The 14,061-nt window shown below is 64.2% G+C and overlaps 1 protein-coding gene across 2 annotated transcripts in view; it reads right to left on the reverse strand.

The window, feature by feature from the left end:
- Positions 1-55: 55 nt before the first annotated feature.
- MROH1 (maestro heat like repeat family member 1) overlaps positions 56-14,061 on the reverse strand; it is a 66,823-nt gene continuing 52,817 nt past the window's right edge. For both annotated transcript variants that reach the window (XM_082674582.1, XM_082674581.1), the window contains 12 exons: positions 9,725-9,879; positions 6,555-6,720; positions 5,752-5,948; positions 2,877-3,014; positions 2,416-2,530; positions 1,964-2,110; positions 1,587-1,775; positions 1,255-1,410; positions 1,038-1,172; positions 869-971; positions 729-794; positions 56-282 (listed from right to left, as the gene is read on the reverse strand). In XM_082674582.1, the coding sequence (XP_082530708.1) occupies positions 197-282; positions 729-794; positions 869-971; positions 1,038-1,172; positions 1,255-1,410; positions 1,587-1,775; positions 1,964-2,110; positions 2,416-2,530; positions 2,877-3,014; positions 5,752-5,948; positions 6,555-6,720; positions 9,725-9,879 (1,653 nt within the window). In that variant the 3' untranslated portion in view covers positions 56-196. The remainder of the gene's footprint in view (positions 283-728; positions 795-868; positions 972-1,037; positions 1,173-1,254; positions 1,411-1,586; positions 1,776-1,963; positions 2,111-2,415; positions 2,531-2,876; positions 3,015-5,751; positions 5,949-6,554; positions 6,721-9,724; positions 9,880-14,061) is intronic.

The raw sequence follows: 14,061 nt of genomic DNA on the forward strand, positions 1-14,061 counted from the left end.
CCTGCTGAGCAGCAAATGGCTTTATTGGGGAGGGGGGGGACAGCGACGTGCCCACCCTCGTGGCCCCGGCCCTCCCTTGCTGTGTGGGCCTGGGGGCTCCCCTCGGGCAGGGGGCTCCTTAGGGCCCCATCTCAGAGGTTCGGTTCAGGCCGGCAAGGCCGGTATTGCGTGTAGGGGCAGCGCTGCCACGGGAGCCTCAGGCGAACTTCACCAGGCGGCCCAGAGTCTCCGCAGCTTTCACGCGCACCGCGGGGGCCGGGTCCTTGAGCAGGAGCTGGAGCGCTGGGGGACAGGGAGCCGCTGCTGGGGGCTCCTCTGCGGCCCTCTGAGAACTGACCGTCCGAGCCCGCGGTCCCGCCCACACCCCGCTAGCAGCTGCGGCTAAGGCTGAGCCCCCCCTTTCTTGGCGCGCTGAGCCTGGGGGCCAGGACCCCCGAGGCTCACACCCCACCCTGTGCGTGGGGGCCGCCCGCCCACCGCCCTCCTAAGACAGGCCTCTGCCGGGAGGGCTCAGGAGCCAACGGAAAGATAGTTTTTCCTTTTTTAGTGTTTTTTAAGCTCTTTTGGAACAGTCAAGAAGTTTCCGTGAATTACTAGAGACGATGAGGTCACCAGTGACAGGGAAAAAATCCTTGAAATCCAGGAAAATCACTTAGTCCCCCCTGGTGCCCACAGGGTCAGCGCGGCCCAGCGCGCCGTGGGGGGCGGGGCCCAGGGCTGGGGCTCACCCGCCAGGAGCTGTTCCAGGTCCACCTGCGGCCGGCGCTCAGCCTCCACGTGCAGTGCCAGGAACCCTGCGGGGCGGGGGTGGGGCCGGGGTCAGGGCCCGCGCCGTGGGGAGCGGGAGGGGGGCCCAGGGCAGCCTCACCTGTGAGCATGGGGGCCGCGGCGCGGATGTCCTCCCAGCTGCTCTTGAAGTAGAACAGGCTGGTGCTCAGCAGGCGGCCCAGCAGGTCGGGGAAGTGGTGCATCTGCAGGAGGCCCTCAGTCAGGCCCCGCCCCCGCCCCGCCCCGCCCCGCCCCGCCCCGCCCCTCACCAGGTGCTTGCAGGTGGTGTTGAGGAACTCGCCGAAGTGCAGGCCCCGGCCCTCCTGCAGGTGCTTCTGGAAGGTGGCTGCCAGCTCCTCACACTCCAGGTTGGGGCCGCACATGCGCAAGGCGAACCTGCAGGCCTGCAGGGCACAGGTCGAGCCCTGAGTCCCTGAGTCCCTGAGTGAGTCCGGCCCGGCCTGCCCACGCCCTCTGGCTACTCACAGCAGCCACTGGGGGCTGGGGGTCCTGCAGGTGCAGCAGCAGGGGCGCGAGCCCGCCAACAAGCTGCTCCAGGAAGACGTCCTCGCAGTCCCCCTGGCAGGCTTTGTTGAGGTGCCCGAAGAGGCGGATGGACGCAGAACGGAACTCCACCTTTTCCTGGGGCGGGGTGGCGGGCGGCAGGTGTCACGCTATGGGGCCCTCCCCAGAGCTGCCCGTCCGTCGACCCCGGGGCCCGGCCCTGAGCGTGCGGTGGTGACACGGCTTGCGGGGCCCGGAGAGGAAGGGGCAGGAGCCAGGCTGGCGTGGCCAGGGGCGGGGCTGGCGGGGCCTACACTGTCGAAGAAGGGCCGGATGCGGATGGCAACGTGCAGCAGCACCGAGCGCAGGTCCCAGGCCTCCACCAGGTCCAGCAGCCTCGCGAGGCCCACCATGGCCTCCAGGGCCACCAGGCTGTGCGGGTCATCCCCGTCGTCCAGCCCACCGATCATGGCCGTCAGGAGTTGGGGGCCATGGGCCCGTACCTGGGGACGCCACACACACCTGTGTGCCCAGGTCATGCTGTGGAGCGGCCCAGCGCCCCACCCTCCCGGTGCCACCTCCGCGTCCACGCCCACCGCCTGCCCCGTGCCCACCTGGGTCTCCTCACTGGCTGCAGTTCTGCCGTCTCCCTCCCGGGGACGGGGCCCCAGAGGGCTGGCCAGCCCCTCACCTTATCCGGGGAGCCCGAGGCGACGTTGGCCAGGCCCCGGAGCACCAGTCTCCGCACACGGGCGCACGTGTCCTTCTGCCGCGCCAGCAGGTTGTCCAGCAGGGACTCCAGGAGCATCAGGTCGTTCACCGTGTTGCTGCTAAGCAGCTGGGGGCAGAGGTGCTCTGACCGCCCTTGCCCCACTAACCCCAGGCTCGCCCCGCCCCCTCCCCACCACTGCACTGGGCAGCCCTCCCAGTCGCAGGTCACTTTGAGGAGGGGACGTGGCGAAGGCCAGCTGAGGCCTGTATGCCAAGCCTGAGCTCCTGGCCTCCCCGGAACTCCTGACCCAGCCCCACCCTGGCCCCTGCTGCCATGGCCTGGGGCAGGTTTTCCAGGGGGAGGCCTGAGCCTGCCTGTCGGGGAGGGGTCCCCGCTGCCTCTATTCGTGATCTAGAGCACGTGGCTCCTACCTCGGCCAGGAAGGCTGTGGAGCTGACCCTCTGCATCTCGTACACGCTGCTCTGTGTGGCGAAGAGCGCCTTCATCATCAGGGGCAGCCGGGGGCCCGCGAACTTGGCCATGGCGCTGGGAAGGAGGCTACACTGGGCAGGGCTGGGGCCTCAGGCCTCCCCCGAGCACGTCCCACTCCCATGTGGGCCTGGGGGCACTTCCGCCTCCCAGCCCGCACTGTCTGCGCCCTCCAGCCCGTGAGCCCCCCGCCCGCTGCCGGGCCCTGCACGTCCTCCCCCTCCAGACACGCCCCTCCCAGCCCGCCGGGCCTAGAGACCACAGCTGCCCCCACGCACCTGCTCCTCATGCTGGGCCCCCTCCCAGGCGCCACTGGGGGCCCCCGGATGGTACCTGAACAGTACCTGGCTTGTTAGAGCCCAGCCAGCACCAGAACTGGGGTGCGCGGGCCGCGCCTGCTCACCTGGCCAGCCGGGTGACGCCCTCCTCGTGCCCAGCCGAGGTCCTGAGCAGCTGCCAGCCCCCCTCCAGTTCCATGCGCTGCACCACGTCATCGTTGCCGCCTCGGAGAAGCACGGCCTGCAGCGCATCCACTGCGGAGCTGCGGAGACACGGGTGCGGCTGGCAGGGCTCCCAGCTCAGGCCCACACCTGTCCTGCTGGCAGACATGCCCCGGGGCTACCCAGCCTGCTCCCTACCAGCAGGATCCTGTGGGGCGCAGGCTCTGGGCTCTCCCCTCCCCCTCATCTGGGCACCACTGTGGACCCTCTGGTCTCAGGCAGACTGCTCCTGTCTCCCCAACCCCCATGAGGGGCAGCTGGGGGCTCTGCAGGTAGTGTCCCCAAGGCCCCTGGAGCAGTTAAGGCCCTCAGGTTAATTTTAGGGTAACAATCAGCTGTCTTCACCTGCCTTGAAGACCTTCATTTAATTAAAAAAAAAAAAAGGTGAAAAGAAAATAGAGAAAACCCTTCATAAAAATGAATTCAAGAGGCAGACCAGAGCCTGACTCCTGCCTGGGCCAGGCAGCCCCGTCTGCCACGCCCCGCTGGCCCTCTCTCTCATAGGAGGGGCCCAAGGAGGCAGAAACCAGCTGGAATTGCGCGTCCGCCCCCCTCATTTGATGAACCCTTCCCCAGCTCAGGCAGAGGGTGCAGGGCTGCCAGTGAGCAGGCAGCAGGGGCAGGACCCCAGACAGCACTGGGGACAGCAGTGCTGGCCCAACATGGACCTGGCAGAGACTCACACCACGACCTGCGGCCCGGAGAGACAGCACGTCAGGGTCCCCAGGGCCGCACAGGGAGGGCCTCAGGGCCGTGCCCCCAGCCCCGTGCTGACCCCCTCTCTCCTGACATCGACCACCTCCCGTGTCAGGGCCCGTGTGGGCCCTCAGACGTGAGCGCATCAACGTAGGCGCCGTCCCCGGGGCTCCTGGCCCAAGGGCACGTGCCCACCCCAGGGCAGTGCGCTGGACCGTCCTCGGGGCGGTCAGGCGTCAGCTGCACGGGGTCTTCCTGTGACCTCGACGGCTCAGCCGCTGGGGTGCAGGGGCAGCCAGGGGCCTAGGCGCTTGGAGCGTGAGGGCCAGGCCTCGCCAGCTGCGCAGCACAGGCCTCACATCTGGGGAGGGGCGGGGGTGGCTGTGGGGGCATCTGACGCGCTTTTGGAGGCCCCGTGACTGGTCCTGGCCCAGGGGTCCCGGCAGCCCAGGAAGCAGATGCTGGTAGACTCCCCCAAGCCCGCCGTATGCACACAACCCCCTGCCCCCACCTGGGCCCAGCTCCAGCCTCATGGTCGTCCCGGGGTGGAATGAGGGCTGTGGGGGTGCCCCTGGTGGGGGCGGGGAGGGATCTGGTGTCCACCGACAGCTGGACAGTCTCCCCGGCTGTGCGTCCACAGACTATACCCAGCTGGGTCCCCACCCCAGGGAAGATACTGGAAGGTGGCTCCCACTGTCCCAGGAGCTCTGCAATCCCAGCAAAGGCCCAGACACGGGGGGGGGGGGGGCCCTGGATGTGGGGCGCCCACACCGACTGCAGGCACAGAAAACCATTCCAGCCACGCGGTCACCGGGCAGATGCCCACGGTGCCTGCCAAGGAGTCCCGCACGGTGTGGGCAGGGCCGGGCCACAGCTAGGGCCCAGCAGCTCTGCCCCTGGCTCCACACCCTGCTCCAGGCCTCAAGGCCCAGAAGAGGTGCCCCTGGCTCCAGCGAACGGGCAGTGGTGAGGGGCAGGTCTGGCCGAGGAGCAGGTCGACGATTCAGAGGAGGTTTCTCCCCTGCCTGTTCACCCTACTGCCCAGACTTGCCGGGGGTGTGGCGTTTGCAAGGGTCTGACTTGCTGACGAATGGCCTCCGTCAGAGCCAAGGCCTGTGCCTGGCACTGCACGCATCCTGGCTCAGGGGTGCCCCCCAGAACCCCTCTTTGGGCCATGGGGCTGTAGGCCCCACAGCTCAGACCACGGTGCTGGAGCCGGTGTGCTAGGCCCGGGGTTGCTTGGGCTGTGTCTGCTGGGCCGTTCACATTTCCACCCGGTCTGCACAGTCAGTCCAGGCCTCCTGACACGCAGCCTTCGCTGGAGTGGACGCGTTCGTTCTGCGGTGGGGCAGCCCCGCAGTGGGGCGGGGAGAGCTGACTCTGTCCCTCGTGTGTCCCCAGCCAGACACTGGGGAAGGGTGGGGAGGCGGCCAGGCTGACAGTCACTCAGGCTCCGGTGGCCCCGGGGCGTCAGCTTCCTCTGCTCATCCTGTGGCCCCAGACAGCTGTTTGGAGCCCCGAAGAGCCACCAGGGGGACCAGGAATGTCCCCAGGAGCTGAAACAGCTCCACCCTGCCGTCCCCAGGCTCCTGCCCCAGGACCCAGGACCCAGGGCCCCAAACCCCAACGAGAGGCAAGGGGAAGGTGCCTGCACAGGCCGGTGGCACCAGGGGCCTGGCTCTGAGCCAACCTGGCATCACCCGTGTGGCAGCTGGGCCCTCCTCAACAGGGCTGGGGGCCGGGGCCAACCCAGGTGAGAGGCCGCTCTGGGGAGGCAGGGAGGCTGCTGCGGAGTTTCTGTCCGAAGATGGGGGGCCCCAGTCAAGTGTAGGAAGAGCCAGAATTTGGAGCTGAAGACTGAGGTCGCAAACACAGAGCGGGCTCGCGCAGACCCTGCCGTGCCCAAGCGTTCCTCGCACTCCGCCCTCCCAAAGAAGGCGCAGCTCACAACCCATCTGATGTCCCCAGGAAGCCCCACCCCGACTGTCCCCATCCCTCCTGCAGCCCAGGGAAGCTGCACCCCCAGCAAGGACAGCAGCCCACAGACGAGGGTGCCAGGGGCGGAAGGCGGGGCCCGCTTACCTGCAGGGTTCGAGGCTCCGCGAGGCCAGGCCTGAGCTGGCGCTCTTCCTCTCCTTGGCCTGCAGGTTCCTGGGCAGCTGGACACCCACGGTGCAGCTGACCCGCAGCAGCAGCGCCGCAAACAGCTGGGGGTAGAGCTCCAGCACCGCCGGCCCAGACGCCGGGGCAGACGCAACCTCGTACAGTGCACAGGTGGCCTGGGGACGGTGCCACCTCAGCCTCAGTCCTCCCCGCCCCAGGCCAGGTCTAATGAGGCCGGCCACAGCGAAGGCTGGACCCTGCACCCCAGGACCCAAGCTAGCCTGAAGCCCCACTTCCTTAGCAGGTACCCCGTGTCCCCAGAAGTCTTGGGCCCTGGGAGCAGCAGGAGGCGCCTGAGGGGCGGCCGGGTGGGCGGGACGAGGAGCTCAGCAGTGGGGCAGGAGGCGGGCCCAGGGCAGTGTGGCTGCGGGGGGCCGGGCTCCCAGCATCTGCTCTCGGTGCTTCAGCAGGAGGGGGAGGAAACTCTCACAGCTGCTGTACTGTGGACACGCTGCCAAGCTGGGTTTATTCTTTTTCCACAGGGTGAAACAGAGGGCGCTCCCTCGGGGACCGGCACCTGCGGGGCCTTTACGAGCCTGGGCTCCAAGCTCGCCTGCTCCGGTGCCCCAGTCAGCCGCCAGGTGCCTGCAGGGTGCCACCCAGGCCCACCCCCCCAGGGGCCCTCCCGCAGCGGCCACGCGGCCCCGTACCAGCCTCCTGGACCGGCAGCGGGGAGGGGGGATGGGGGAGGGGCCAGGCGTGCCGCCCCAGAGCTCACTCACCGCAAGGGGCGGCAGGGTGGCCACGCGGTCGGGTGCGCTGCTCAGCAGGAAGGCCCGGCTCTCCTTGAACGGCACGTCCCCGCTCATCTTCTCCAGGAGCAGCCCCAGGACCTGTGTGGCGAGGCCGGGCTCCACGGCCAGCGCCCTCCACAGGGTGCAGGTGTGGCTGGAGCGGGGCAGGAGGACGGTCACCCCGAGGCCACTGCCGGCCCCTGTCGTGCCCAGCAGCCTCAGCTCCAGCCAGGCCACGAGCGGCACCCTGACCTCAGACCCGAACTCACCCCTTCCTCTGACCCAGTGGCCTGCAATCAGGCGGCCCAGGGGTGAGCAGAGCTGGCAAGAAAGGGTGGTACAGGGCCAGGGAGAGGAGGCGTCCCCGGAGCTGCCAGAGCAGACACTGGACTTCCTTGGAGGGGGGCAGCGCCACCCCAGGCCGCGGGGGCGCCTACAAGTCACTTTTCCCGCACTGAGCAGCACGTGGCCAAGGCAGGCAGGCATGTGAGTGAGGTCAGGCGGAGGCTGCGGGAGGCCCGAGCAGCCTGCAGACCCCGGGTGCTCAGACACACGGGAGGCGGCTGTGCGTCACGTTTACGGAGAGAAGTGACCGACTCCAGATACCTAACTGGACCCGGAAATTCTAAAAATAGCGCACATTTGGAAGCCAGCCAACAGCCCTCTAGAAGTGAGACACGGGGACTTCCCTGGCGGTCCAGTGGTCAAGACTCTGCACTCCCAATGCAGGGGGCCCGGGGTCGATCCCTGGTCGGGGGACTAGATCCCACATGCTACGCGGTGTGGCCAAAAAGACAAAAAAAAAAAAAAAAGAATTGAGACACCTAATCCTGCACTCAGTGACATATTTGGCACCAGCCTGGATACAGCAGGAGAGAGAAACAATGAACTGGAAGATAAATGGAGGGAGTTACCCAGAACCCGGCAGATAACAATCACGGCGGAAATTCAGAAACAGACATGTAGGGGGTGGGACGAAAAGGTCTGGCAGACATTCGAGAGAGTGTCTGAAGAGGAGGGCTGAAAACCGGTCAGAGCTGATGACAGACACCAACTCACAGGTTCAAGAAGCCCGGTAGCCACCTGGCAGGACAAGGAATGGACACCCACACCCCCCACCCCCCAAAGGTGCAGAGCGCCATAGACAAGGGGCACCTGGTGTGTGTCCCTCACGACCTCGGCACTACCTGGACTCACAGGAGCCAGAAAAGGACACGTCCTCTTACTCAGACTCAAAGAAAGCACGCGCCCAGCTCGAGTCCCAAACTCTGGCAAATAACCTCCGAGAAGGACAGCTGAATAAATGCATGTTCAGACGCACGAAGTGGGGCTTGTCGCCCCCAGGAGCCGCACGGGGCTCTGGGGGGTGCGCTCCAGCGGGAGGGCACCAGGGCCCCTCGCCGCCCAGTCTCTGCACACCAGGCAGCTCTGCTGTGACGTGGTGACGGCAGCCACGGGCACGGACAAGGAAACGAAGGTGTGCTCGCTCCCGGAACGCCACCCCGGACACGGACGTTCCGGTTGCATGTGACTTTCTGGACGTGAAATATAATTCTTTGGACTTTTCCCCAACCGTTTACAAGTGTAAAGCCCATCGTTGGCTCAGAGGCAGCGGGTGGTGGGCAGATTCGGCCCTGGCCGCACTGTGCCCACCCTGCCCTGACGACCCCGCTCCTATGAACACGCAAAGCACTGGCACAGCAGGAAAGGAGGGACAGCAGCACCCTGCACCCCGAGGACAGCAAAAGAAGCAGGAGAAAGTCCAGAGGGCTCCACTGACGCCACGTTCAAGGTCAGGCAAAACACACCTCTGGCAACAGCAGTCAGACAGCGGCGACCTTTCAGGGAGTTTCAACCGAGCAGGCACGGAGCCCAGTAGGGGCTGGATGCCTGCCCCATCTCCCGCTGCGTGCGGCTGAGGCCCCCTCAGGGCCTGTGGCCGTGTGCGTGCTCCTCTGCGTGAGCCGCACCCATGAAAGGCAGGGACGCAGAGCCGAGGGGCGGGTGCGTGGGCAGACACACTGCCCGCGCAGAGCAGCCATGACGATGACGGGCAGGGCAGGGGGCCGCCCCTGCAGAGGCCTGCACTGCCCAGGGACGCTGTGCCCACGCGGTCGTTCTCAGGGCCACCGCTGGAGAACACAGAGTGTGCAACTTCCAGACTAACTGAGTGGAAGATGAAATTGTAAAAAAGACCCTGTCAATCTAAAAAGGACAATGAAGACGATAAAGAAAACAGACCAAGAGAAGACACAAAATGAGACAGTGAGTTTAACCCCAGCTACCTCAGCAACCGAGAGCGTCTATTTACCCTGGAAAAGGAACACACCTAAACTGCGAGGGCAAAGAAAGGCTGACAGTGACGGGCTGGAGAGGTGACAGCGGCAGACGCTGACAGGCGTGACCTGGGGAGAAGCCACACACCTTGGAACCGGGGGCCCAGAGTGGCGCCGGCATCTAAGTGAGAGCAGAGCAGGCAGCGCGAGCCCACGTCTTGACGGCAGGTGCAGGCGCGTCCGGCCACCCGGGCCGTGGCCACGGGGAAGGGCTGTGCTGCCTCCCCGCACAGGGGCCTCCAGGAGGCCACGGGTGCCGGCCTCCACCCACGCCGTGGACAGCAAACCAAGGCAGGAGCAGCGGGCCCTGAGCTCTGGAAGCACTGGGACCACAGCAACGGCCACCTGGAGGCCTCGGAGCAGGAGGGGAGGGACCCCAGGGGCTGTGGTCCACAGGCGGGGCCGGGCACAGGCCCTGGCGCGGAGAAGTCCTGCCCTGAGAGCCCGAGGATGGCGACTTGAGGGTCACCGATGGGAGCTCGGGGACCGGGGTGCGAGTGGGGGGCGGGTCAGAGGTCCCACACTTCGCCCCGCCCCTGGCAACCATGAATTCCCCCTTCCTGGCTCAAGGAGGGGGCCTGGCCCCAGGGGTCTGCTCACAGATGATGGTGGACGCCCTCCAGAGAACCAGCCCTGAGGACTGGCCAGCACAGCCCATGAGAGTGAGCCTGTCTCTACCCAGTCCAGGGCCGGTGTCTCCAGGCTCCCATGCAGAGGGGCTGGGGCCCGTGAACACCACACCAGGGTGGGAGTGACCCCGGAACGTGGAGCCCAGGTGGCTGGAGCCCCGTCCGCCCCCGCAGGCTAGTGGGCACCACGTACCTGTCAAAGGGCAGAGGGCTGCCCAGAAGGCTGGACACCACGGCAGCATGGTGCCGGGCCGCCAGGACGTACACGCTGTGCTGTGCGGCCTGCAGGACGTGCTCCCCGTGGGTCTCCTGCAGCTTGGAGCACAGCACGCTCACAATCTCGGGCACCTGTGGGCGAGGAAACCGCGGTTAGGCCTACAGCGGGGACACGCCCACACCAGGGGCCAGTCCCCCGTGGCCAGGGTGCAGGGGCCCCGGGGAGACTGGCTGGCCAAGGTGGGGGGAGGGAAGTCCTGTGAGATCAGAGCTCCCTGCTGCCGGCACCCGATGGAGAGCCGGAGCCCAGAGCCCTCGGGGCCGAGAGAGCCAATCCCACATTCCACACGGGAAGCGACGGGGACCCAAGAGGGGCCTGCCGGGAGGAGGCACTGAGACACACACAGGCGTGTGCAGGGCATATCGGGACGGGAAGGCCCCGGGGTGAGTGCTGAAGCTGACGGGGTGACCCAGCCTGTCCCTGGAGGCAGGACACACAGGGGCTGCGCGGCCCCACACCACCTCCCGTGCAGCCCTGTGCCTAGACTGAGGCCACAGCTGGGCCGGGAGAGGGCCGGCAGCCTCAGGCAGGCTTCATGGGCTGCAGCTGCTGCAGAGGCCACAGACGGGCACCCAGGGCACGGTCGCCAGCGTGGGCCCCGCGCCACGGGGGTGCTGCCCACGACGGTCTGGGCTGCGCAGCTGGGAAGCACCCTGGTGCAAGGTGAAAGCTGATGACAGCACTGGACACGGCCCCAGGGACATGGTCCCCGGGACGGGCAGCTGGCAGTCCTTGGGCTCCGCCAACCCTGGGCTCCTGGGCAGGGCTGGCTGAGGAACCTGCCCGGGGACCTGGGCCGCAGGAGCAGCGGGAAGGGACTGGCGCGGGAGCACGGGGCGTGGTCCTCGGCAGGGGAGGCGGCGCTGCGTGCCCAGTGCTGCCTGGGCTGGGCCTCAGGGAGGGGCACTGCCGCCGCCATTTCTCGAAGGACTTGTAAGCGTAACGAGGCTGTTTTCTTTTTATGACCTCGAGTCCAGAAGGTTGATAACCCCGCTCACAGGCATCCGCACCTCCTTCTAAGGACCTGAACCTCTTTGCTTTGCCCCCGCCCGCCTGCCCAGCCCCTCGGCCGGCCCAGCCGCGTCTCCCTGGCGAGACAGGCCGCCGCACTAAGGAGCCTCCCCGTGTTCCTGCCTGGGGACCTGGGCGGGCAAGTGGTGCTTTAGTGCAGCAGCCTTCGCCGCCGCTGGGCCGGTGCCCCCCGCCAGCCGTGGGCACGGCGACGTTCGCAGACAGATGCGCCGGGACGTTCCAGTCCACGGCTGCCACTGAAACAGGCCAGCCCGTCTCTGGGGCGAGGGGCACGGCTCCTCTCCAGTCTCCCGGGCTCTTTCTTGGTCGCCTGAAGATGTGCAGGCCTGGCGGACTCGCGCACTTGTGCGGTTCCTGCGCAGACGCGGAGAGAGCGGCCTCCCTGCAGAAGCCTGTCCCTGTCGCCCCAGGTTCTCAAGCGTTGGAGTACAGTTGCCCGTAGATATGCTTCGCGGTACGTGGAACCTCTTACGTAATGTTCCGCTTCCTCACTTCGCCTTCTTGGACGTTGGTTCTCCTTCTGTGGCTTGTCTTGACAGAGCTTCCTCCCTAATCGTTTCCCTGGGCTCATCCATCTTCTTCTCTAACGTCGTCCTCGCTGTTGCATGTGCTTCTCAGCAGCTGTACCCGCTGGCGCCCGTGAGCAGCTTGAATCTGCTTCCTGCGAACCCTGATGGCAGCGCCCGGGCGCTCAGGCGTGGCGGGCTCTGGGGCTGCATCGGCACCGGGTTCTCGGCTTCCCAGGACTGGTGAGCAGGAGCCGCACCCTAGGCCTGCAGGGCTGCTCCCGCGCCTCTCGGTGGCAAGCCCCGCGGGGGCCCTTTAACCTCCCCTCACACCTGGTCTAGGCTGTTTCCTCGCAATAGCCTCACGGAGCTGTAACTGCGCACCAGACTTCGCCCATTCTAAGTGTACAAGTCAGTGGTTTTCGTATATTCACAGGGTTGTGCAGCCATGATTTTAGAGTATTTCTATCACCCGAAAAGAAACCTCATTTCCACCAGCAGTCACTCCCCAGTTCCCCCGCCCCACCCCGGCAACCACGAATCCACTTTCCGTGTCTGGATTTGCCTCTTCTGAACATTTCAGAGAAATGGAATCACACTCTATGGGGCCTTTTGTGACCAGCTACTTTCACTTTGCCAAGTGTTTTCCAGGCTCCTCCATGCTGCGGCAGGAATCAGCCGTCACTCCTTCCTGCTGCTGAGTAATGTTTCACTGAACGGACAGATCCAGCTACTAACTGATGGGCGTCTACGTTGTTGCCATGGTTGGGCTGCCAGGCACGTGTCGGTACAGGTTCCCATGGGCATGGGCCCACCTCTCTCGGGTACACGCCTAGCAGTGGAACTGCTGGGTTGGGCGGCGCTTCTGTGTCTAACGCCTGCCGGGCTTCTCTGCAGCAGCGGCTTCACTTCCCACGCCCGCTGTTTATTAAGAGAAGTCTGTTCTTTCCCGGCATGTCCGTCCTGCCCTCCACCTGACCAGCCTGGCTTGCTGGCGGAGGGGCTCAGCCCGGTCACGGGTCACCTGCTAGGACCACTTTTTCTGATTTAGTGTCAGAGAAACTCAAAGTCCAACAGTGTCCAGGTGTCTCTAGGGGGTCCCCCTGCCAGGCTCTCAGGGCAGGAAAGAAAAGGGTGGCCCCACGGCCCCCATGGGTACCGATACCAGTGACCATGCCACATGAGACAGAGGTGGCACGTCGCAGACAGGCTGAAGGTTTAAGTCAGGAACACAGCACCCGGGGTGGGTGTGCTGAGTGTGTCTGGGAGCCTGAGCCAGGAGGAGACAGCCCAGCAGCTCCCTGAGAGGCCAGGAGCAGGCTCGGTGTGTTGGGCCCAAGGAGAGGCACCTGGATTTATCAAGGACGGGTGGGACCCGAAACTATTAAGGAACTCCTAGAAGAAAACAGGGGGAAATCTTCAGGACATTAGGTTTGGCAATGATTTCTTGGATGTGATGCCCAAAGCACAGGCAACAAAAGCAAACACAGGCATGTGGAACTATATCAAACTTTAAAACTTTTATGCATCAAAGGACACGGTCATGAGTGTGAAAAGACAACCTATGGAATGGGAAAAATATCTGCAAATCATATATCCGGTAATGGGTTAATATCCAGAATATATAAAGAACTCCTACAATTCAACAACAACAAAAAAATCAAATAATCTGATTTAAAAATGGGCAAAGGACGCAAACTTCTCCAAAGAAGACATACAAATGGCCAACAAGCATATCAAAAGACGCTCAACAACACTAATTACGTGGGACGTGCAAATCAAAACCAACATGACATACCACGTCACACCCATCAGGGTGGCGGCTATCGAACCAACAGGTATTTAAAGGAAACCGTGATTAGAGAAATAGAATACAAGTTAACACAGAGACACTTGATATACAAAAATATTAAATGAAAGAATATTACCAATATTAATAATTATAGAGGTCTGTTCATTTCCTCTTTTAGCTAATTAAAATAATATGCCATATTGTACTTCTGAGGCTTAGGGGAAAATGTCCATTCCTGAGGAACTTTCGTTATGTAAAATATATATATATATATATACATATAAACATTAAAAAAGGAGAAAACAGGTATTAACAAGTGCTGGTGAGGATGTGGAGAAGCTGGAAGCCCTGTGTGCTGCTGGTGGGGATGTAAACTGGTGCAGCCACCAAGGAAAACGGTACGGCAGTTCCTCAAAACATTCAAAATAGAACTACCCTATGATCCTGCAAATCCACTTCTGGGTATTTACCCAAAAGGAAACAGGACCTTGAAGGGATATGTATTACACCCACGTTCATAGCAGCATTATTCACAGTAGCCAAGAGGCGAAAGCGGCCCAAGTGTCCATCCACAGATGAACAAGCAGACAAAATGCGCCGTGTGTACACACACACCAGGACCGCCGGCGGCCACTGCCTGCGGCCTGGTCTGTCCCCTCCCCCCACACAGAGCCTCCAGGGCACCTCTCTACCACTCCAGCCTGACCCGGAAGCCCCACTGAGTGCAAGATAAGATCCAAACCTTGGCCCATCAAACCCCGACGAGGACTCACGGCCGTGCCCTGTGCCGCCCTCCTCCTCCCCCAGCCCGCTTCCACTCCCAGGAGGAGTGCGCCACGATGGCACGCTCCCCTCCCGGCGCGGCGCCGCGCCGTGCACTGCGGCCCCTCCCCCGCTCCCTGGGATCCACCCAGTACAGGCCC

Source organism: Grampus griseus (assembly GCF_964374135.1).
Source record: "Grampus griseus genome assembly, chromosome: 17".
In the NCBI taxonomy this organism is placed as follows: Eukaryota; Metazoa; Chordata; class Mammalia; order Artiodactyla; family Delphinidae; genus Grampus; species Grampus griseus.